Below are 25,130 nucleotides of genomic sequence, written 5' to 3' on the forward strand. Positions count from 1 at the left end.
TCCCCACAGCTCCTGTCTGAGTGTGCTGAGCTCGAAGGAGCAGCGGTGCCACTCGCTCCCGAAGCCCCGAGTGCGGAGGTATGGGGGCTTTGCCGGGGAAACCCTCCGCCTCCATGGGAAGCTGTGGCTCTGGACATACCCACTGCCGCCTTCCCCGGAACCTCTACCTACATGTGTGGACAAAGTGAATCACAAGAGCGGGAACCACATGTTTTGGGATCCAGAAAGATTGCTACACCCAAGGTCTCTTTTTTTCCCCTCTGTACACATTTTATTTGTAGGAAGCGCCACCAAAAGCCCCCAGATACTATGGGTAAATTTCCACTGCCTGAGATAAGATCCTGTTCTTATGGACGGGGGAAGCGATGTGGTTTTTGCCGTGGGCAGAAACATGGTGAGGAGATTCCTCCCAGGTGAGGAGACAGGGCAACCTGAGGTGTTCCAAAGACATACGTAGTTTAAAGACCATTTAAACTAGCAGCTCGTTCCTGCACTTCCCGGCCTTTGCCCCACTCCGTGCTCAGCTGGCAGGTTGTGCTGGGCCTGTGGCGGGAGGCATTGCGTGTCATGGGGCTCTGCAGGGCCACTCTGCAGGCCGGGCTCACTGGAGACGGGATGGGCTGTCACTGCACAAACAGGAGTGGCAGCAGCACGGCCTTTCCTTGTGCTCCCTGTGGAGATGGTGTTTTGAGAAGGGGCAGGGAGCTCACAGGTCTTTAAGCAAATAGCGGGGGAGCCGCTAGGTGCCTCCTCCCTGCAGGTTACCCCAGCCTGCCCGTATTGGCCCCGTCACAAGGTGCCAGCGAGGACGGCAACATGTCCGGTGCCGCGGCACGGCTGTGCAAGGAGCGGGCGGCAGCGGGCGGGCTGGGCTCCCGCGCCAACGCCGCCCGCTACCTGCGCCAGGACTATGAGGCCCTGCGGCAGCAGTGCCTGCGGGCCGGCGCGCTCTTCAAGGACGACGAGTTCCCTGCCTGCCCCTCAGCGCTGGGCTATGCCGACCTGGGGCCCTACTCCCCCAGCACGCAGGGCATCACCTGGAGGAGACCCACGGTAAGAGCCCTCTGCCTTTGCCCTGTTTGCATGCCAATTTCCGATCCTGAGCGTCTGCTATTCCTTCATGCTCTTCCCTGCTATTCCTTCATGCTCTTCCTTGCCTCTTTTTAGGCCTCTCTATTGCTCCATGAGAAGCCACTTCCCTCCTCTCTGTCCTAAGTTTCCCAGCCCAGCTCCATGGAGCTCAAGAGCATCTGCTTCTGGAACGGTTATGTGCAAAACCCCAAGGGTGTCTGAATGGGGCTCCCCCGGCAGCTGCCGATGGTCAGACACAGCCTTGTCCTCACACCGTGTCCCTGCCGGGTGAGTGCATCCCTGGAAACCCAGCTAGTGCTTAGAGAAAACCCCTTATATTGCTTAAAGCTGCCTCTAGCAATTAAAGGGCATCCATCTGGACTCAGTTGCATATATCCTATACATAATATCCCCTTGAAATAGCCGTGTCCATCAGAAAAGATTAGATGCTGAGGTTCTTTTGTAAAAGGTAGAGGCCTCGTTGTTTCTCTGATCTTTCATCTCCCAGACACTTGGCTCTGGCCGTGCTTCATTCCTCCTTCCTTGTTTTGCCCCTCCCTGGGATACGGGTTGCCTGTGACCCTCCATGCTCCCCTGGCTTCCCTTGGCACCCTCCTCCAGTCTTCTTTGTCCCAGGTAGAAAGCGCTCCAGGATTTGGCTCACTGCCCCTCAGGATGTACTGTTTTCCCTTTAGCGCTGCCACATTGTTGTAGTCAGAGAAAGGAGGAAGTACACATTTTTAAGAAATATTGGAAATGTTTACTATTTTTTGAACTTCACACTGAAACAACGAACAAGATTTTTTCTTACCGGAAAGAATGACCTGTACTTTCCAAACGTGCCTTTTCAGGAGCTATGCGCCAACCCTCAGTTTATTGTTGGAGGAGCTACTCGCACAGACATCTGCCAAGGAGCCCTGGGTGAGTAGGCAAATTCTGAACTTTATTGGGAAGAAGAAAATTCCAAAGCTAAATTTAAAAATCCCTCATGCACCACATCCTCTCAGCTCCCCTATGGGCAGGCTAAGGACTTTGAGGCTGGGATCGCAGCCTCTCCCAGCTGCCCTGCTGATAAAACCCAGCTGCAGGAGATAGCGGCAGCAGCAGTCGCTCCTGCTGCCATTCTGAGGCGGAAGCGTGGAGATGCGGGTCATGAGAGTTTGATGGATGAAACGCAGAGAACAGCCCTTCCTGTTCGTGTGCTGCTGCCTGTGGTGCTCCTCACCTCAGTGTCCCCGTGTCTGAGCCATCAGTGCTGCTCCTGTAAACATGGCACCACTAAAGCAATCAAAAAAACCCCTAAAACCCAGTGTATATGCTTATGTTCCTAGTGCTAAAAATATAAGATGCCCAAACATACACTTGGCTCAAGGATATTTATCCAGTGGTTGCCAGGGTGGAGTATGGGGAATCACTTACTGTATTTTAGGAGAATTGTTCTGACAAGTAATAAAAGCGACATTTCTTGTCACCTCCGATTTAAGATGTATTATAATAGCATTAAAAAATAAAAATCCTGCAGTAAAGCCTCATTTTCCTTAAGAGCTTGCAAGCTAAAGCACTGAGGAATATATATCTTGGATTAGAAGAGGTCAGTGCTTCACCTAGAAGCCTAGAAAATGACTGCACACACCTCGAGCTCCTTATTATTTCTGTCACCTCTTGAATGTCTCTAAGGACTCCTGTCCTTTGTGGAGCTCAACAGGCTTTCAGTATTGAGCAGTGCCCAAATCTATCAAAGAGTGGTAGGAGCAGGACTGGCTCCAGGCAGCTCGGTGCCGGCTCCGGGGGCTTCCCAGCTCAGCATCCTGTGTGGGATGAAGCCCCACATGCTGCTCCAGAAAGCTACCCCCAAACTCACAAGAAAGGCCCCCAATTTCTGATTCTGCTTTTGTGAAGAGCTTGCTATTCTCTATAACCGCAGGGGGGAAAAAATCAGGTTCCTAGGAGGGCAAAGAATAAGAGAGCAAAGACAATCCAGTTTTGTTTCTGAAGGGCTGTTTACAACCACTTCTACGCACATTGGCCCTTTACAAAAACAAACCTCAGGATATGGGCACAGGACTAGCCTTTTACTTAGGTATTTGCTTAACATCACTGAGGTGCACTATGCTTTTTTGGTATTTGATCCAATACCTTGAGCATCAAAGTACTTGTTATTAAAGCCCTCATGTAAAACATTTCTATTGAACAGACTCTGGTTACATATTTGCACAAACCATGCATGTGACCTATTAACAAGTCCTTTAGGGAAATAAAAATCCATTTTTAATAATCTTTTCTGACATGTTTCTTTTCTTTTAAGAATAACACTGCAGGTCTGGGTTTACATGAACAAAAGGAACAAGAAAACCCAGAGTTAGTCTCACTCCATTAAACTTATTTCTTTGACAACAGCATAAGCCAGATGAGTATCAGCTTGGGAAGTTTGATGGGAACTTGAAAGACCTGAAATATTTTAAACGCTCTTTGAACTATACCTTTTTGATAGCCTAGTAACAGCTTGAAACACAGCCGCATAGTCTTTCTTAGTTATTAAAGGTGACTTATGAAGTTTCCTCACAGCTAGTGGAGTAAGTTAACCCCAGAGTTGCTTGTAGGTCTTAAGCAGCAAGTGGCACACTTTGAAATTGAAGGAAAAGAAAACACACCCAAACCTTCCCAGTGTAATGCAGCTTTCCAGGTCCACCCCAGCTGCGAAGCACTTTCTTTTTGACAGGGCAGAAGGTCCCCCCAGGGCCAGGTGGCCAGCAGGAAGCCAGGAGGGTCCCGTTGGGCTGGAGCAGGGGATCCTCGTACAGGATGAAGGTCTCACTTGGGGGACAGCCGCAAGAACATCGCGGAGGTTGGGAAGCAACCCTAAATTTTTAGCAGTTCTGAGACAGACTTGAGGGCCTCTGTGTGTGCAGAGTGCTGGGGTAAACGTCTCGGTGCAGGAAAGAGCAGGGCAGCTCCCCGTGAGCGGGTGGCGAGTTGATTTGCAGCGTACGAATAGTCAAAGTAATTCTTAAAACTTATATATGCACAGTGAGGTTCATGTTGCTGTCACAAACTCAAGGTCAGAATTTTTCATTCAAATTAAAAAATAATAATAATAAAAAAGGAATCTTATGAGCATTACAAATGACTTTCAGTCCAAGAATCAAGCTGGCTCCTTTTTAGCACATTCAGCAGCAAATGTTGCAATTGGCAGTTGTCTCAAAATTCTGTTGGTGAAATGTGAGACTCAATAGAAAGCAGCTTATGTGACATAGCCTTGTAGGGCTAATGCTGAGAAGACTTCTTTATTTTTTAAAATTAAAGAACTTAAGCACACAGAAGTGCTTTTTGTTGCTGCCATTTTGTTTGTCTATAACTGTGTTGGAAATACATTCTAAATAAATATTTAATTCATTTTCCCTTCCTCCAAAAATTCCAGATGCACTTTTTAGGAAGGCAATCTAACAGTTTCCTCACATAAGGAAAAGTGACTTGCAACGTGCAGCTGAAACGCAACAAGTTTTAGTGGTCCCACATAGGCTGCCTTACCGGGGGTAGGAAGCATATGCCTTTGCACCATAGGCAGGCACAAATATATAAAACTCTGAAAGCTGCTACTGGCAACATGGTGTTGAACTTTTAAGAAAATGGATGTGCACTGTCAGCTTGCACTTTTTTTTTTTTTTTTCCTAACAAGCTATTTGTTACTCTGGTAGGTTGAAGAAAGGCCCTCCTTTTAGCCTAACATCCCATTTCAGGGTACAAGGTAAGAGGCAGGCAGCATAATTTAGATCTTATCCTGAAAGCTCCTTGGTACGGATAAATTCCTGCATCCTTGTTAATGTGCAACAGCCAATTCCCAACTCATTCATTTCTGAAGACTTGGTTAATACTTGTTCAGCCAATAGCTTATACAAAGATACTAGGCTCCCATGTAAGGTTTAAGAGATGAGACTTTGCATTGCTCAAGAAAAGCAATTTTTAAGACAAAATTCAGCACTGCAATTCTTTCAATAGAGTTCTTTCCATGAATACTCCAGGCAGACTTGCCCCAGATGCTTCCACAGAAGGTTAAATTGCATTGGATGTTTGTGGGAGGCAGAAGCGTCTGTACCAATGTCACTCATTCACCCAAATGTTAAAAAGATCATTGATGCTGTAGGCAGTTGCAAAGGATTTCACACCGCATTTGGCATCCTATGGGGATGAGAGTCCGAAATGGCTTTGTTCCGAGTCAAGGAAATAAACAGTATATTTAAGGAAACCCTCCCATTTCACTGAATCCTTGGTGCAGCTGTGCAACAAACACTCCTTTCCTTTCGCTGGCTGTACATGCCTGAGCTGAGGAGGGGGAAGCCCTTCCAGATGCGTCATCTTGTGCAGCACTTTGTCACTCCTATGGACACCACCCCCCCCAGGGCACAGAGGGACACAGCAAGGACTCTGAAACAGCCTTCTGAATCTCCTGGCAGGCCAGGAAAAGCCAGCACAGCCAAGAATCTGGGGATAGCTGCAGAAATAGGGGTTTCAATTCCACCTTTATAAGACTCTTCACCTGCCTCCTCCAGAGAGCTCTTCCCCAGACCTGGCCCCGCTGTTCTGCCTCTCCACGGGGGAACAGCAGTGCTAATAACACAAGGCATGTGCACACACTGAGGAAAGCCACAGAGAAATGCCTGCAAAGTAGGTCTCAGGGCTTTCAGTATTGTGTTTTCCTGCAGGTACATTTTGATAAGGGAAGAGGTGCTTAAAACCTTTTGACCCCCACGTACTCTCCCAATTTTGCTTATTTTACACAGCTGTCTCCCTGCAAGTGTGAGCACTTTAATTAAGTTCAAGGTGAGCTTGAGAAGGTTTTGCTCCTATTTGCTCCAGAGGCCTAGGCCTCTAGTCCCTCTTCCACAGATAGTTGCAAAGCAGCAACTTTCGCTATTTGCAGTTGAAACTTTTAATGAGCCATTTATTTTAATTCATTTCCTCCTCAGCAAGTTGATCTTAGCTTTCACATAAGAGCTCTTGGCTCAAACAGCTTCTCTCCCAAGTCGCATTTGACCCGCCTCACACTTCCTCTTCAAGCTTCACGTGTATAGGACGAGATGAGCGTTTCTAATCTCATTTCAGAAGAAACACAAATGGTGGGGGAAACAGATAATCTAGCCATTTTCCAACCCCTTTTAGTCTGAGTTCCCAAACGCAGCTACCCCAGAGGTGCAGAGCAATCCCGTGGGAGCCTTGGCAGCACTTCCCATGGCAGCACCCTGCCTTCCCTTCACACTGGTATCGCCTGGATGAGCTGGTCTCATTCCCACATCAGGTCACGCTTTTACAGCCATGTCCCAACAGCCACCTCAAGTGACTGGCTCACACAGGACTGATTCCTTGGATACTATTCCAAAGCAAACAGTTCCCAACACACAAGAGTTACAGTCCATCAAGCTCAGGGCTCTACTTTCCGGGTCTTCCTCAAATCTCTTCTAACTGGGAACAGTTGTTCCTGGTCCAGCTCTTATAAGGCATCTGGGTATCTCCCAACAGGAGAGATACCCAGAACAGAAAGCACATAGCACTGGGTAAGATCCCTGGTAATACAAATTATTCCCTAGCACCACAAACTATATGCACTGGGGCATTGCAACATAAGGCCTAAGTTAATATAAAGCGATAACTCCTGCTCTGAGGTATTGAGCCATCCTACAGTTTGAACTCTTTCACTGGTTTCTCCACTAGCTTATTTCCACCCAAGGAAGAGTTGATTTGCTGAGGCATTCTGCAGAACGTGCAGCTGCACAGAGAAACTAAATCTAGACATGGAACCAAGAAAGTGTTAGTACCTTCAGAGTGGCTCCATTTTCCCAAACTTTCTGCACACCTAAGAAAGCATCACAGAACCACAGAAGTGCAGAAGCAGCTCCATCTTTGTGCTTGCAGCATGTAAATATTGAGATACTGTAAAAATCCAGGAATTACCGAGTTTCACTGGGTATCAACTTAGGGTACAAAAGCCCCACAAACCTCCAGTCCACACCAGACAGGGAGCTCAGCCGCCAGCTAGAGCCATGCATGCCCGTGCTTTCCAGGATACCCTGCAGGCCAGAGAACACTCGCCTGCTTTCAGACTTCCCAGTGGACCAGACTCTGAGGGAAATAGGTAATATTAGCTGCAAGCTTTGGTCCAAGCTCAGACCTTCAAAGAAGGCACTAGCCACCCAAATCTTCCTGCTGTCATGCAAACATTCTCCAAAAAATTTTTATTTCTCTAGAAATAAAAATCCCATTGCTGAAAACTCAGGTCTCCTGGCCTTTGCTGGACATCCCCTAAACCCCAGCCTCTCCTGGTTGTGGCAGCTCAGGGCTGGTGAAGGAACCACAAGTCATTAGCTTAGTACTGTTCAGCCAGGGTTTGTAACACAATGTACCTCAAATCCCTTCTCTCTGGCTACGCCCTTTTTTTCCTGAAGGCATTACAAAGAATGCAAAAATCCTGTTTGCACAGCATTTAGAGGAGGATCCTGCTTTCACAGCTTCATTGAGAAAAGCAAACAAAACAGTAAAGCTTTGGAAAGAGTACCAAATTAAACTATAAAATTTATCACTATTATCATCTTCAGAGACTTTGGGGTATCTGAGCTCTGAGTGGTTAGAAAATGAGCTGAAGAGACAAAAAAAACACAGCAAAAATGAAGTGCCGAACCAATGCTACATGTGGCAAAAGCGCGTAATATTGGCATTTTATTCTAGGGGTGTGATATAACGATCAGCTTGACAAAACCCCATTAATGAACCATTGTGTTTTGGACCTTGTGTGTTTCAGGTGACTGCTGGCTGCTTGCTGCTATTGCGTCTCTCACGCTGAACCCAGATGTTCTGTACCGTGTTGTTCCCAAGGCGCAGAGCTTCCAGGAGGACTACGCTGGGATCTTTCATTTCCAGGTACCTGTGTGATTAGCAGATTGTGAATAAAAGAGAATATGCCCATGTTTAGCTGAAAGCAGCTTTTTGGTCTTTAGTCCCTTGGTGTCTCACAAGGATAGAAAGGGGGAGATCTTCATTTTATTACAAGGAAGTAGTTGCCCAACATGGACAGTGCATAGTGCCTTGTCTAAGAGATGACAGGCGCTTGTGGATGACAGTGAGAAGCCTCAAGACAGAAAGAGCAGCACATGAATCCGTGTTAAACAGGGGCAGGAAGGTGGTGCTATGGAGCCATTATAGACATACCAGCCCGGATCAGGGACTTCTCTCTTCTTTCCTTCAGTTCTGGCAGTACGGGGAGTGGGTGGACGTTGTGGTTGACGACCGGCTGCCCACCAAGAATGGCGAGCTGCTCTTCGTGCACTCGGCGGAGGGCAGCGAGTTCTGGAGCGCCCTTCTGGAGAAGGCCTACGCCAAGTAAGCAGCCTCCTGAGAGGCAGCGTTCCTGGTTGGGGGACACCTGACTGATCAAGCACGATGTGAAGCATGGTGTACTTCACCCAAACCAGTCTCTCTTCCGCCCATCTTTAGTTTACCCTATGTCTGTAACAGGCACTACCAACCTTCTGTTCCAAGTTTCTTTACTTCTGGTGCCCCAAGTCATGCAGATGATCAGAAGGCCCAAAGGATGCTGAATTGCAAACCCTTCTTTCTTCAGTGCCAATGCTTGTGAGTGGAGATTACCCTTTATACTGCTCTGCTGTCTCTTCATAGGTTGAATGGCTCTTATGAAGCTCTCACGGGAGGCTCCACTATAGAAGCATTTGAGGATTTTACTGGAGGCATTGCTGAGTCCTATGAGCTGAGGAAGGCTCCTCCAAACCTGTACAAAATCATCCAGAAGGCTCTGCGAGCTGGGTCGCTGCTGGGCTGCTCCATTGATGTAAGAGCTGCCGCTGTTTTATTCCCATCCCCTCTTCTCAGAGCCCTGGTCCATATTGTAATGAAAACTCAGATTTGTGTTAGTCATTGCTTGTAAGGTCTGAAGTAAAAGTGAACTGCAATCAGTGAGAGACTGTTATTGATTTTGTGATAAAACATTTGGACTAGGTTCATAACTTCTTGTTGTACCTCAAGAGAGTCCATGATAGCACTTAAAGCCATGAAGTGGGGACTGGCTTCCTCAGCTCTGCTTTTCGGTCTCATTCCCTGAGTATCTTTACTCTTTCAAAATCTGTATAACTTCAGCTCCAGACACTGCCTGGGACAAATGTTCTGAGATACTTCCTAGTAGCCTGTAGACTGATTCTAGCTTTGCTTTTTAATCCTAAAATTTAAATACACCTGTAATGCAAAGTCTCTGGGGTTACAGAAGATGTTTGCACATGCTTTGAAAACTCCACACCTTCCACATCCTGTTTCATAATCTTGTTTCAAGTCCTGGTTCATGGCATGGAGGGTTACCACAGTTCTCATTTGGACACACTGAATGCAAAACAAGGCACTCTGGAGCTGAGTTTACATGGATGTGTCTTTACAGGAGGTGACTGGATCTGTTACCTGCAATGCGAGTCTGTATTTAGATCTAGATTTCATAGTACTTTCTTGAATCTTGGCTGTGCTTGGGGTTGCATGTATGGGGATATGAAACTCTGTAGGTGTGAACTTTTCACTTCTCTTTGATATACTTGGCATCAGGAATACTGACACTCATTGTGGATTACCACTTTGGGTATCTTCACCTGTGCTAATTGATACATGCAAGCTGTGTGCTTGTGTACATTGCATAGCAATAAATGTGCCTACTTTTATTACTCCAGATAACTAGTGCAGCTGAAACAGAAGCGATTACGAGCCTGAAGCTGGTAAAGGGACATGCTTACTCTGTCACTGGAGCAGAAGAGGTAAGCCAGCCTCTCCCAGGTACCTGCTCATTATCCGGCTCATCCAGCCTGGATTGAAGCTTTACACTAGTCAACATCTTGGGACTGCAGCACTGCAGTGTCTTTACCTTCCCAGGGTCTGTGTGGGGCTGAGCAAATGAAAATATTGTTAAAGTATGCAAGCAAAAAAAGAAAAGAGACCCTAAGACTTGGCCAGGCTGAAGGCTCGGGATACTTCTGGTAGTGCTGTGGAGGACAGTGTGCAGCCTGTAGCCTGTGTTGTACCAAGGGACTGTGGCCCTCACTGTTATTGCCTCAGGGGAAGGGAAGGGAAGGGAAGGGAAGGGAAGGGAAGGGAAGGGAAGGGAAGGGAAGGGAAGGGAAGGGAAGGGAAGGGAAGGGAAGGGAAGGGAAGGGAAGGAGGAGCAGGAGAGGGGGCAGCTCCTCCACCACAAAATTGTGGAGCTGGGGAGATGAGAGCATGACCTTTGCCAGCTGGTATCAACGGGAAAGGCGCCCAAGCCTCGTTACTGAACTCCCTTCTACAATATTCCTGCTTCCCCAAAACTGGAATGGTTTCAGATGCTCATGCCAAAAAAAACCTCTTTCCAACCTTTCTGTGCTGTGAGGTGCCTCCTGCTTTTGAAGATATAGACGCTCTGCTATTTTGTAGCTGCTGTTTTTCCTTGCAGGTTGCTATCATTATATGAAATCATGAGTGATGCAGCTAACAGCTCGCTCCATGGCACAGGAGAATGTAAAATAAGGCTGGAAGACCTCTAGGTGTCTTTTAACTCTTGCAAATTATAACGGACCACATCACTCAAGTACAAATCATATTTAAACTGTTTGAAAAGCAATTGCTACGTGATGATTGGAAAATGGAGGTGCTCAGGCTCTGTTTGTTGTGGCTCCTTTAGGTAAATTACCGAGGACGGCCAGAGAAACTAGTCAGGATTAGAAACCCCTGGGGTAAAGTGGAATGGACTGGAGCTTGGAGTGATAAGTAGGTTGTTATATACCTCTCTCTCTCTCTTTCTTCACTCTATTTTGATATCTTCTAAAAATTAAATTCAGAGTATGCGGTTAATCACATCACAGAGCGCATTCAGGAGAGATACTAAATCACCTGGAATAAAACACTATTACTTCATTAGTAAGGCTAGATATTGATCTGTTTTGCTCAGTGGACGTTCTTGCCTGCTGCAGATGGAGCTTTCTTCTAAGAGAAAACAGTCTACATTTTAATTGCAACAACACCATTCAACACCATGGCACTCAGGCCATTTTGCAAGGTGATGTTGCCAAGACTTCAGTAGAATGTGCAGACCAGCTCCATTCCTAGGAGCTAACAGAGCAGAGTGAACCCATTTTGCCTTTTCTGCAGCTCTACATCAGATGTGCTTTTGATTTCTGCAGGAGAATCTTGAAAAGGTCAGTTCTGCTAAAGGTCAAATCAGGTAAAGATCCCAAAACTTGGGGATCTGTTCTGGAACTGTTTCATCTTAAACTGGACTGGAGTCTCATGAGAATGCCGGTGAAAACATCTCTTATTTTTATGTTTAGAGTGGCATGGACATATATTTTATTTTCAGACAGTGTTTTAATATCTGTTTCCTGTTCCAATTGACTGCATTGCTGATGCTGATATTGTATAGTATTCAAGGATAGAAAATACAGAAAAAAAAAAAGGATTATTACTATCTTTACCAGAGCTGCTTTGCTCATCCCAAGAAATAACATGCTCAGGCACATGTACACACCACATCCTGATCTCGCTGCACCTGTTTGAGCAGGGGACAGCCCTGTGGGAGCAGATACAGACTTTTCCAGCTACATGGGAGCAGATCAAATCAGAGTCCAGCTTGTCACGCAGTAACACCAGAACAGCAGAGAAGCAATACCATTTTTGGCAGCATATTTCCTAATTCCACATTTTCCCTTGCTCTTGGGTGATGCAAGCAGTGGAGCCTGTGTGAGTTCCCCAAGGAGAACACCAGGCCTTCCAGCAGGTCTTGCCATTGAGACGCTCTGCAGGACCCGCTGCCTGCGTACGGCCGAAGCCAGACAGTTCTGTGATATTTTTGCATTCTGGTACCTTAAAGGAATGATCCAGTTTAAGGCTTATTCATTGTAAATGCCCAAGTGAAGGGCGATCCCAGCTGTGCACACTCCGGTTGCTGGGTGCACTGCCACTGTGGGACAGAGTAGCAATTTTTTGCAGAAATACATATGCCTTTGTCAGCCATAACCCGAGAAAGACCCTAACTCTTTACTCTTGTTGTGAAATTAAATGCTACAACTGAACAGGTTGCTTTTGCCTTTTGTCTGCAGTGCTCCTGAATGGAATTACATTGATCGCCAGCAAAAACAGGCTTTGGATAAGAAAGTAGATGATGGGGAGTTTTGGTAAGAATAATTCAGTTAGCTTAATCTTTTGGATGTTTCGTGTGCACATATGCTTTTTCAGCAGCCCTTTCATTTCGGTGGGGACAATCGCCCAGTAACAAAGGGGTTACAATGTGCCCGTGACATGTTTGAGTTGTTAGCCTCTTGTTTATCTCCCTCCCCATGCAAATATTACCCTTCATTAGAGCTTGCATAACTTAGTGCTTATCCAAAATATAGAGACCAGATGGCAATAAAATTAATGAGGTGGCAAGAATGAACCTCAGATGGTCCATATTTTGAGGCTTTTTTTTTTCCTCCTAAATGCTATGTGCTGATGAAAAAGTCTAGATTATCTGCTTGGGAAGAGTCTGTTTACCCAGAGCTAATGGAAAGCCCATCCCCATTAGCTGATCACACAGATCAATACTGAGCCCACATCAAACTCCATCCTAGACTGGATTAAAGGATAAACACCTGGGATCCTTCAGTGCAAGTAACTGCAGGGCATGTAAGGCAGTGCAAAGCTGAGAAGGCGCCTCATGCTCACAGCACCGTCTGCCTGTCCTCGTGCAGATGCACTGGGGGTGGGAAAAATAACCAACTATTTATTAGAGCATTTAGAGGAAAAAAAAAGACCAAAATGAGGATTTAAAATTATTTCTTTCCAGAGGTCTTCTGGGCTGTGGGAAATGGGATTTTCCAAAAGCCAGTTCTGAATTTCCATGTTCCTTTAAGTGGGCCTTCGGGCAGGGGTGTGATGCTGAGATCCGCTGCCCTGCTGGGAAAAGGATCCATTTGCTGTGACTGTGGTGGGCTCATGAACTCACCTGGTGTTTTTGTGTGCCAGGATGTCGTTTTCAGATTTCCAAAGGCAGTTCACCCGGCTTGAGATCTGCAACCTGACTCCTGACACCCTGACCAGAAACACAGTTCATAAGTGGGACCTGACCCTCTTTAATGGACAGTGGAGACGGGGCTCCACTGCTGGGGGCTGCCAAAACTACCCAGGTAGAGACTCAGCTAAGTGGCCACTGGGGGAAATAACAAAGAAAATGAACAAATTAACTCCTCCTGTACCATCAGCAGCCTCAGCCAAGAGCATAATTAATGGAATGAATTAATGGCATCAGCTCCTCCCTGTCTATTGTCACTGCCTGGAAAATATCTGGGTGTTTTGATTTGCTGTGGCTCCACTTGATATGCGACATAGCTGTGAAAACAGAGAGACATGTAATGTAATAAAAAATGGAAGCATATGGGCAGACTTCAGGTTCTTTCAAAGATATATTCTCTGTGATTTGAGTGGCAACCATCTTGGCTACAATGCGAGCAAAATCTCCTCCTTTTTTCTTTTGCCTCGGGGATTTCTAGCAACATACTGGACCAACCCGCAGTTTAAAATCCGTTTGGATGAACCAGATGATGACCACGAAGGGAGCTTGAATGAACCGTGCTGTACTGTGCTGGTGGGCTTGATGCAGAAGAACCGCAGGAGGCAGAAGAAAATGGGGGAAGCTCTGCTTAGTATTGGCTATTCACTCTATCAGGTATAGCTTGTTCCTTCCTCAAAGGTTTTATTCACTGTCTGTTCCCCTGGGGCAGAAATTAGTACTGTGTAATGCCTTGACCCTCACCACTACTCTTCAAGAACAACAGGATTTTACAGGATGATTCAAATCTTCCTCTATTTCTTTTTTTTTTTTTTTTTTTTTCCTGACCTGCATAGTACAGGAAGTTTGAGACAAATTTAAGTTCAGTTTTTGTCCCACGTTAGCAGGTGCTAGGTATAAAACCATGAGCAGTTAGTCTGTAACAGCCTTACTGAGAGCCTCTTCTTTCAGTGTGTGAATGAAGACATGCTCAGGATGCCTGATAGTCCCAGATAAATGGCTCTGATTACAGCCTATCAATAGTACTCACTAGTGGCTTGCATTTTATTTTTCTTTGCATTTGAAAATTGTTTTGATTCATTGTCTGCCATGCTATTGTTCTGGTCTAGGACCCAGGAGGGTTGGTTTTTATTTTTTTTCCCAGTGTTGCTTCTGTCTTTGTAAATATAATGTAAGGAAAAATTGTACAGAGACATCTCTAACTTTTGTGATGGGAGAGAATCAAATATGAGAATTGCCAAACATTTTTTTTGATCACTGCATCATACCTGGAAAAAAAGCAATTAAATGATGTGTAGATGCCTGTGGATGGAGATCATTAACTGGCACAGATGGGAGCAGATGGCAATGGCTGAATTTTGTTAATATATCTTGTGTGGGATGGTCCAGAACCATCATTTTCCCTAGTGCCAAAGTGTCTGCATGCGCAGAGAGGTTTTCCACATGCATTTCTGCTTTGCTGCCTGCATGGTACCAAGCACTCTGACCTGTTTGCATCCAGGAATTTGCACATGAAAGACGGCCCACTGCTCCCATCACTCAAGTAGCACTGCAGAGAAGTTAGCAGACCCTTTCTGCTTCAGGTATAATTCAGCTCTGCCTCCTCTGTGATCTCTTCCTTATTAGGGAGATTTAGTGAATCTCAGAAATGTAAATGAAAGCAGTGGATGCAAAACCACCCAGCATGGACATCCAGCCATGGTCCAAGTTCCTAGGGTCACTCAATGCTGAAGATTTACATTATTGCTCCTCATGCTGTGACTGAGAAAGCCCAGTTAGGACAACACAGGTGGTGATCTAAAGGAGATCTCTATGTAAGAGAGAGCAAAAAGTTGTGTGCTCAAGCCCACCTGTTTTGTGCAGCTTTTAAAAGTCAAGTAGCCAGAATATCCTAGTGTAAATCCTTCTGGAGGGCCTACCCCTGAGCTCCTGACTTCCGGACTGCTGGATATAAGGAGAAAGGCCTGAGGTCCCCGGGGCCATTTCACGTAGTCCTGAGGTGTTGTACAAGTGACATTTCCAGAAGCATGATGATCATCATCCCTCCTGCTCTTGGTGGTGTTTCTGCTTCCAAGACAACTGCATTTCAAAAAGCCCTGTATTTGGAGGTACCAAATAACACAGCTGTCTAGCAGATTTAGCTAGTACTAAATCTTGAAATTTATTACTCATTATATTCACCTTACAACAGTCTACTCATCCTCAGGCTAATGGCCAGTGACAGTATCTTTATATTTTTATCAGCGTTTCCGTAACAGTAGACATGCAGATTTTAGGTCTGCCCTGAAAAATTCTGAGGTCAATTTTGCAACGTGGGGCTAAATGATCGTTGAGTTTCACACTCATCCAAATATTTCCAGACAACAATATAATTCACATATCTGGAGAATGCAGATTAAGGGTCATATAGGTTCCTCTGGCTGAAGATCCTGGCTTTCCTTTGAAACAGTTCTAGCACAAGTTAGAACTGCATATGAAGCTGCACACTACAAGATGGGGTTGTAAAGGGGAATTAAAAATAAGTGTCTGGATGAGGCTTCACTTGATGTTTTTTCTCCAATGGCTGCAGAATGTGTGTGGCAGCCCTTTAACATCAGCTCTTTCTTTTCCTTTCAGATTCCTTTGGAGGTACGTAATCTCTGCCGAGAACTTCGAGTGTCCAGTGGACACCTCCTGTCACACTGAAGATTTAAACTACCAGCAGGACTTCTTCCTTGCTAGGGACAGTTCTTCTGGGGAGCTTTGTTCTTTATTACCACACAAAAGTCTCAATTTTTCAATAACCAGTTCCAAGGGATGCGGGCACTGGCTTTTATTACAGAGATCTGAGTCCCCATCTTGATCTCATTTATACTTGTTGAAATTTGATTTTGTATAGTGGATGTCAGAAATTGTCTATTTATTAAAGACAAAGGCAGAACAGAATCTATGCACTCCAAAAAGAAAAAAAAATCTAGCTATTTTTTTAAGAAGAAATACCGGACTCTGGGGATCCATTCCTTTTATTGTTCTGAACTGGGGCTGCAGTTAATGAACAAACCCAGCTTAACCTTCCCTAATCCTCAGAGATGTTGATATCAAGGTAAAGAGACTTTTCACTCCTGAAGAAAGAGACCCCAGGGCTGTCTGGCAGTAGAAATCGCCTCTACTCGTTTACTTAAGCCCAGCATTCTGTGCTGCCAATTTTTTCCTGAGCTCCTTCTCCCTCAGTAAATGAATGTGTGGTCACGAGCCAATTAATTTTGCTCCTTTAACAGCCTTGCAGATGCAAAGGGAAAATGAGCTTTATGCATTGAAAAAGATGTACAATCTGACTTCTTAATCTTTGCAGTCCCACTTAGCTGAAACTTAAGTGGAAAGAAATGGCGGGGGTGTTGAAAAAATCCCAAATCCAATCTTGTCTTCAAAACAAGAAAAAAAAGATAAAAACTCATGTTGTTTTTCAGTTTATGAGAAAAACACTGAATTAGCATAAGCTGTTTGATAACACCTTTATATGCTCTGATCTTAGACAGGCAGAAATTTTATCGACACGTCATGTTCCCCAGTCCGTGTCACAGAATCACAGAATCACAGAATAGTTGAAGTTGGAGTGTCAAGCAGACAACTCTTTTTGTGGATCATTGAATTACACTTTTTGAAAGACATCCCTGTGGAACAAAAGTCAGGAATGTGAGGTTCAAAAGCAGAGTGTTGTTCTTACAGCACTGTTCCTTGTTACACCAGGGCTTTACAAGCTACACAGTTTAATGATATACACTTGTTTAATGATATATATACACTTGTTTAATGATATATGGATATTAGGGGAAAGTTGAGTATTATTTACTCTTTAATCCAAAGGGCTATATACGTATGTTTAATATTATGAATAAAAGTTGGCTATGTCCTCTAGTCTGGCCTGGAAAATCCTACCCTCGTGCTAGTATTTTGTCCTATTTGCTATTCTTCTCCGTCTGTTTAAAGAAATCAGAGAGCCTGATTCCTCTGCAATTAGGAGTTCTATCACAGACCACAAATTGCTTTAAAGAAATGTATTTGTAAAATCTTTTTTTTTTCATGAACAGGCTATAAAAGGGAAAAATGCTCACAAATGGGACAACTTGCATAGCAAATATTAATTTGACCAAATTTGAATGCACATTATGATGTTTTAAATTATTTTTATACCACAGTCTGTGAGGAGGCCTGTGAAAAGATAATCTTTATAGAACAAGACACTTTCTCCTTCTAATTATTCATGTGAGTGTTTCCCATGACAGAATCCTGGTGGTTATCTTTTATGCCATCACTCACAGGCTCATTTTTTAATGCTAAGAAAAATTCCTTGAAAAGGAACAATGAAATTGAAGTAGACTGTCTGACTTACCTGCTTACTTGTCAAATGATTTCTAACAAAAATATATTATCCACAGCTGGAAAATAACACGGATATTCATCTGAACCGCGATTTCTTTGCAAGAAACCAACCGGTAGCCCGGTCTGGCACCTACATCAACCTGCGTGAAGTGTCCAGCCGCATGAAGCTGCCCCGGGGCGAGTACCTCATTGTGCCCTCCACTTTTGAGCCTTACAAAAATGGGGAGTTCTGCCTTCGAGTCTTTTCTGAGAAACAAGCTAAAACTCAGTAAGTGTCTTCTCTAAAACTTCTTCTTCTGCTGGTGAGACACGAAGGAAGATGTTGCCCTCTGTGCCAGAGACTCATGTCCTGGGCTCTACACAGTCCTTAACCAGCAATTAATCAGCCAAACAGACCCAATTCTATAACCTATTTTATTACACAGTCTACCCTACATGGCACACACCTCCATAATAACCAGTCTCGGCTCATCAGATGGCCTCTGGCAGCAGCAATGTCCTAATCTGAGCCTCTTAGGGCTATGAAGTAGAACTTGCCCCAGTTAAAGGGCATGGGGAAGGACTTGGCACTACTTCACACTGATAAAGAGAGAGCTTTAAAAAGGGGTGTTTCATCAGCAGTAGCCAGTGAATGAAAAAGCTGTATGTAGACAAGAACAATAAAGCTGGATTTCCCAAATAAAATATCTTAAAATGAGGTGGCACAGGAGGGTGAAATGGGAGCATAGAATGCAAGGAAACTAGAGCATTCTTTTGTGCATTTGGCAAGGTTTTGTATTGTTGTGTTGTAAATTATTTTATAATCTGATGGTAGTCACTATTTGCCATTGTGCTTTATTTGTTTTTCTTTCTTAGGGTGATTGGTGATGTGGTGGCTGCAAACCCATACGAGGTAAACAACTGTGCAGACTCTTTTTTTTTCTAATATACCTTTCTTTCAAAATATGGTGAAAATGATGTAAGATTTTCACTGTTCTCTTGAGTACTGTGCTACTTCCTTCCACCATATGCTTGGGTTCAGGAAAAAAAGAAACAAAAAACCCTCTTTTGGTTGAGGAGGTTCTTTGCACATCTCCCTGGCTTAGTTTTAATGTATTTTCATGTAACTACCCAGGAGGTGCAAAAGCTGCACCCTGCTAGACTAGATAGGAACACATTGAATTGTACTTTTGTGTAAAATAGGTAAGGAAGGGGGTGAGGGGACAGATCGGTCTTACAGATACAAATAGTCTTCCTGAAGCCGGAGAGAAATCACAAAAGGTGATTCATTCCCAGGAACCAGAAAGCTAAGGCTCCCCTGCATTCCCACGAGCCAGCTACAGCAATTTTGATAATGTCAGAAAACTTTTTCAAAACTTTTTTAATCCTGGAAACTAGTTAGTCCCAAATGAAGACACCTCTTGACAAGTCTTGATTTAAGGAGCGCTTGTTTTGCCACTGCTGCAGTGCAAGTGGATATTCTCCACTGCTATAAATAGTCCCCCTTAAAGTTGCTTTATGGCACCCATATCTCACTGCTAGTAGCATGTCATAAATCACGTCCTTGATTACCTCTTTCCTCCAGCCTCATGTCGATGACAAAGATATAGACGATGAGTTCAAGACTCTGTTTCACAAGCTTTCAGGAGAGGTGAGTGAATTGAAATGAAAGGAAAAGCTCTGAAAGTAAAGAGCTTTATGATGATACAAATATTATATAAATATATAAATGTTACATAAATATATAATATTATATGAAAGAGCTGTTATGAGGATGCAAGTATTTGCCCTACCAATCCCTTTTACTGTGTGGTCTTCAAAACCCAGGCAGGTCTCCCCTTCCATGAGCTCACAGCTTCAGTGCGATTTCTAGTACAGCAGCACATCTCTACCACAGTGCTCTTCTTATTGGTGCAGAATGTTATTTGTCCACTCGGTAATGCAAAGCTCAGAATAACTCTGAAAATACGGATGATAGGAGTCATGACTGTGAAAATATTATTCCATGGTGAAATAAATTATCTGTGGAGTTAGTGCGTAATTCTGACAATTGGCTATTTGGGCAATTCCTTCCTTCATGGAGTTAGAAAACTGTTGGGTGAAATTTCTCTATTTATTGTGTTTGACAGAGGTCTGTATCTCCCAAAGCCTGCAGCTCTGTTATCACATTTGTTTCTGACAAATAGGTGGCCGCAGGCACTGAGGAAAGAAAACATCTTTATAGTTAGAAAGACTTCTCTGTCTCAGGAGAGGGGAGTTTCTGTACTGTTTGTCTGTAGTTTCCATAAGCCTGGAAGATCTTTAATGTGATCCTTTAGCTGTGGAAAAAAAATGAGAAGCTGAATCGATCCAGGCAATCCTGGTAATAAAGTTAATGCTTGCTGGGTCATTTCACCAGGGCAGCTAACAAACAGTTTATTTCCCTTTCGACAGACTAGGAAGTACTCCAGATTTCTGAGGATTTCCTCCATGGGTTGTCTTTTGGAAAATGAGAAGTGTTAGAAAAAAATTAAGGATTTAGAAGGGGGTTGGAGGTGAAATAGTCTCCAGAGGTCTGACAGAATGGACACAGTTTGCTTCAACCACTTGTCCCATTAACGTGCTGTGTTTTCTGCCCAGGACTGCGAGGTGACTGCAAATGAGCTTCAAACCATCCTGAACCGGGTCTTGGCAAAGCGTGAGTTGCCCCATGTGCCACTGGCTGGGCCAGGCCGAACCCCTCATATAGGGGGAAGAAATGCCACCAGGCACTTTCCCTGCCAAATCCAGCCCCGTCTCCGGGGAAAGGAGGGTTATTATTGCTGCAAGATTTCTGTGAGCAAGTAGAGGCTTGCCACCCCCTAAAATGAGAGCAACCCCTGGCCCCTGCACTAAAATAGCCATTTTAGTGTCTGTTAATACACTGAGAGAGACAGCCAGGAGGAAGCAGTGCAGGAAGCTCCAGACCATTTACCCAGCTAGTGAGATGCGAACGTGGCGGCACCTCTGGGGCAGCATGCAGAGAAACACTGGTCTAGAAGCACTTCTGACTTGGATTTTTTGCTTCCTTTGTGTGCAGGAAGGGACGTTAGAAGCGATGGATTCAACATTAACACTTGCAGGGAGATGATCAGCCTTTTAGATGTATCCTTTAAATGTCAGCTTGTCACTGTTGCTGTTTCTGGATTGGATGCCTTTCTGACAAGATAAGGCTGGGTTGACATTTTCGTGGCCTCGACACATGTCTCTATTGCCTGAAGGTGTAAAATCGAGCCGGGCGAGCTCCATCAGCTCCGGGATCCATCAGCATCCTTGGCAGAGCCTGGTTTTAAGCACAGCTTCAGCTCCCACCTCTCAAACTGGTTTCTCCTCGCACAGTGCCGCGTTCAAAGGGGAAGAGAGGGGCATGTTCCCTGAAGGGCTTCAGTGCCATATTAGCTGTACAAAGAGTGAGAGGATCTAATCAGGCTTGGGTATTTAGCCACCCCGTAAATCATTCCTTGAGAGTGCAGATAGCCCCGAGATTTTTGGCAGGCCTTTCCCTGAGCAAATATAAAAATATGGGCCTGTCTGCAGGAGATGGAGATACATTGCCAAGGAGAGCTAATATAACATAAAGATTACACTGTGATGAGCAATTTGTTGTTGTCGGAACTATCTGCCCTCTGGTTTGGATAACGAGAGCGGGATCCTGATTTTCAAGCCCTGCCTTAACAATGCCAGACAAATGGGACGGGCTCCTTGGGACTTGTGGAATTCAAGACGCTTTGGATGAAGATTCAGAAGTATTTGGTAATATGGTATTTCTGACTGTCTCCTCTTCCCTCCCAGCTCTGAATCTCACACAAGAGCCTCCCTTCTCTCAGCTGGAGGTTGAGCTCAGCAACACCTTGCGTTTGAAAGGGCAGAAGCAGAGCCTCTTTCACTTCCATACTCTACCATTTCACCACCATGCTCCATAATTTGCAAAAGCTTCGAAGCACTAGGATCCCTGGGACATGCTCTGGCACTAAAGTTGGCTAGTTGGCTGCCGAAGGAAACACAAGAACCATATATTTTTAGGATCTACCAAAGGACTGGCTTTGTATTTGTAAAATCTTGTAGAAATGCTACAATTATTTCTCTGTCGAAGGATTTAATATCCCAAGAAGTCCACCCATAATCGAGCAGTCTAAAGGGAGTCTTATGTCAGCAGAGCAAGCCCGAGTGCCAACTCCAGCCTGAGCACTAGGCCTATGTATTTTTCAGCACTGGTTAATGAACCTGCTGGCAGTAGAAAACATCTGTCATCATGTCTGAGATATTGAAAAATGGACTTTGTCTGTGGCATCGTTTGCCAAATGACAGGGTATTTTCCTCAGCGCTCTGTCTGCCACCACGCACCGTGGAGGCCGCAGGTTGCCAGCCCTGGGAAGGCGCTTCCCTGCCTGCCTTGCTTGCCAGCAGCTACTTGAAATGTTTCCCTCCTCATTAACATTTCAAAGGGTAGAAGCTTCAGCTGAGAGGGGCAGAGACTATCCCAAGCCGGTCTGAAAGCAGGGCCTGTGTCCACAAAAAGTGGTGATGTGGGGGCAGGCATGATCTGTCTAGATTGGGTACGGGTATGGCAGGGCATGGGCGCCAGGGTGGACCAACAGACCAAGGGTAGACCCTGTGAGGGCCCTCATACCTCCTTGTGGTTGCTGGCCCCTGTTAGCATGTCTTCAGGGCTGTGGTTGCCCAAGGCAGCCCGCCTGGGCTCGCACAACCCAGGCTCACTTTTGAAAGCAGCCCCCCACTCTCTCTCGCCCCTCTGCCGCAGGCCATCTACAAGAAGGTGGACAGTGACTACTCTGGGACCATGGACTCTCACGAGATGCGGAAAGCCCTTGTCGAGGCAGGTGGGTATGCAGCTTGGGGACACTTTCTGGCTGTGGTGAGCCCTCAGTGAAAACAGGCCCTGAGAGGCCAGAGGAGCTTGTTAACTGCTCTGTGTCTTTCTCCTGGGTCACAGCGTTGCCAGTGTCACTCTGGCTTCCTGGTGTGCTGCCACATCCTTTGGCTGTTAGATACATTGAACCCCATCCTTGCCTCTGCAGTCTCAGCTACTAAGATTTTTTTTTATCTACACTGTGGCCAATGCTTGTCCATCTGGTTAAAGCTTGCTGGGGTTTGAGCCTCATGATTTCCTAATCCTCGATGCTATGCTCAAAGCCTCCTCTCCCCTCCTTTCCTTCCACCCCCTTCCTTTGCACTCAGGATGGTGCTAAGCAAGGTGCCTGGCCATGTTGTCTCTCGTCTGAGCTGCTCACTTCTGCAGCAGTGTTTGCCAGCTCAGGAGTATGTAGAAAAGCACTGCACTTTTATGTGTTTTGTGCCCAGTGGAGTCCTACATGAACGATCCAGGGGCAGAAATAGCACTAACACGGGCCTGAATAAAGCCCAACATGCTGTGTGTGCGCAAGCTGCTCTGCTGTCATCACTGCTATCCAGCTGGGTCCCATAGAGTCCTTAATTTGGGGTCTATTTGGGGAACAGAGGACTGGTGATTCTCTGAAACAACGTTCAATCTGCAGCTTGGCAAAACGCCGTGGGAGAGCTTTCCGCCTGCCTTCTCCATAGTGCGTGGGCTTTGAAGGGGCCCTGCAGACCTTCTGGGATGAATGGACGCCGTCCTTCATCCAGGTCTGCCTGCAGCTGCAGGAGTCCACAGACACGTCGCTTCAAAGGTGGCATATTACCCTGCTGTGGCAGTGATTTATGTGCTTCCCATGCCTTCAGGTTTCACTCTCAGCAATCAAGTGCAGCAGAGCATCGCCCTCCGCTATGCCTGCAGCAAGCTGACCATCGATTTTGATGGCTTTGTGGCCTGCATGATCCGCCTGGAGACCCTGTTCAGTAAGTGCCTGCCTTCACCCGCCAAGGAGGTTTCTTGATAACTTTGAGTTTTTATTAAGTGTTCAGTGTCTTTTAACTCTGCTTGTAGCAAAGGCATGTCAATGTGAGGGAGCCAGCAAAAATGTACCTTTTTCTAAAAGCAGCAAAAAAATGGCAAGTGCCATCCTGTCCGGACGGCCGTGGTGGTGTGTTTTAATAATCTACCAGTTTATGTTCAGCGTACTGACCCCTGGTTGTCCCATCTCCTCTAAATGGTACCATTTATCATCTACAGTGTTGACTCGGAGCTGATTTTCATGTGCCCCCCAGATCATGTCAGATATGAGCGTGTTAGATTTTATAGTTGTTCTCCTGCCAACCTCCCAGTTTGCTGCTGTAGATCTAACTATTCGGCCCCGTGGAGTGGCTTTGAAAGCACATGTGAGAGGAAAGAACAGCTCTAATGTTCTCAGTGGGTTTGCAGTAGGTCATGGCAAAAGGCCAGACTTCTACCTTTTGTCAGACAGTGATTCTTTACATGACAAATCCTGTGATTTACATCCATTTTTCCCTCTTTGATTTTTCAGAAGTGTTCCAGCTCCTGGACAAAGACAAGAGTGGAGTCATCCAGCTTTCTTTGCCTGAGGTGAGACTAGTCTAATTAAGGTACCATGTGGCTAAGCTGTAACAACGGGCACCACTAAAATCCATTTCTTTTAAATAACTATTGTAAGCACTAAATTAAATACTGATTCAAAGGGAAAGTTTACTTATGCAAAAAGCCCGTCAGCTCAGAAGACCTGTCCAAATTAGTAGACCAAACACTTCCTTTATATGAGCAAAAAATGTAAAGATATGTTCAAAACACCTGAAGTTGTTGGAGGAAATGGTTTCATGATGTATTTCGCCGCCTACTTTCAGGGGGCAGTTGTCATTGCATTTGAAACCAGACAGTAGAAAACTGTTCCTGTCTGCAGATATCTTTTAAGATGTCAGCTCTTTTTTTAATTGTTGTTAATGCAAATTTCTCCTGCTGAAGCTGTAATAAATGCAATCAACTTCAATCTTCTTTGCAGAATACGAATACATCACAGGAAACAGAGCTGGAAGGGACCCCAAGAGGTCCATGTAATTAGCCCTCTCAGCTAAAGACTGGTTCTAAAGAGGAGAGGATGGCCAGGAAGGCCTATGCCCTTCAGTCAGAGTTATTTAGATCCAATTACATCTGCGTACTTTGCATCATCTGTCCCTAGAATTTTAAAAGAACTTGCAACTTGCCCTGGAGAACTTTGTCCTTCCTTGAGAGAAATCCCATACATGATGTCTTAACCCCTCCCAGCAATGAATTTCCCCCAAATTTCAGTGTGGATAGATTAGAGAAAAAAAAAAAAGTGTATGGACATAAAGCACAAAAATACATTTCCAGTCTTTCACAGCGTTTCCTCTCAGAGCCCATTATAGAAAGCCATGATAGTGTCTCCATGCCCTGGACCTTCCAGATTATCTGAAGCCTTGTTCTCTTTCTCCCATAGTGGCTGTGCTGCACACTGGTTTGAACCATTGTGGATGAATTCAGCAGAGACATCTGCAGCTCTTACAACCATGGCTTCTTTGGCTTCTACCTGACACAGCACGAAGAGAAAAAAGATCTTTTTTAATTAGTGGCAAGTTATTTTAGAAAATGAAATGATCTCCTGTCAATTAGAAGATACATAGATCCTCAAATGAAATAAAAAAGTCAGAAATAAATCAAGCAAACCCAAATCTATCTTCTGTTTTGCTGTTCTGGCTACTTCCCTTCCTTGTCAGGTGCCTGCTTTGGCTCTGCCAA

At 45.1% G+C, this 25,130-nt stretch overlaps 1 protein-coding gene across 1 annotated transcript; it reads left to right on the plus strand.

Moving 5' to 3' along the window:
* Positions 1 to 816: 816 nt before the first annotated feature.
* On the plus strand, positions 817 to 24,857 carry LOC104570283 (calpain-8). Its single transcript, XM_010217278.2, has 21 exons — positions 817 to 1,053; positions 1,923 to 1,992; positions 7,862 to 7,980; positions 8,306 to 8,439; positions 8,737 to 8,905; positions 9,783 to 9,866; positions 10,766 to 10,851; positions 12,180 to 12,254; positions 13,084 to 13,244; positions 13,608 to 13,783; positions 15,743 to 15,754; positions 17,542 to 17,753; positions 18,341 to 18,377; positions 19,050 to 19,115; positions 20,084 to 20,141; positions 20,523 to 20,587; positions 21,167 to 21,235; positions 22,245 to 22,323; positions 23,204 to 23,320; positions 23,887 to 23,945; positions 24,832 to 24,857. The coding sequence occupies exons 1-21, from the start codon at positions 817 to 819 to the stop codon at positions 24,853 to 24,855; spliced, it is 2,109 nt and encodes a 702-aa protein (XP_010215580.2). The 3' UTR covers positions 24,856 to 24,857.
* Positions 24,858 to 25,130: the final 273 nt, after the last annotated feature.

This window comes from Tinamus guttatus, unplaced genomic scaffold (genome assembly GCF_059628265.1).
Source record: "Tinamus guttatus ecotype Peru unplaced genomic scaffold, ASM5962826v1 Tinamus_guttatus_pri_ptg000241l, whole genome shotgun sequence".
In the NCBI taxonomy this organism is placed as follows: Eukaryota; Metazoa; Chordata; class Aves; order Tinamiformes; family Tinamidae; genus Tinamus; species Tinamus guttatus.

Coding starts and splice junctions, on each gene's coding strand:
- LOC104570283 (XM_010217278.2), top strand. CDS start 817: ATGTCCGGTGCCGCGGCACGGCTGTGCAAGGAGCGGGCGGCAGCGGGC. Junction 18,378..19,049: donor TGGCTGCAAACCCATACGAG/GTAAACAACTGT, acceptor TCTTTCCTCCAG/CCTCATGTCGATGACAAAGA. Junction 20,142..20,522: donor GAACCGGGTCTTGGCAAAGC/GTGAGTTGCCCC, acceptor CTTTGTGTGCAG/GAAGGGACGTTAGAAGCGAT.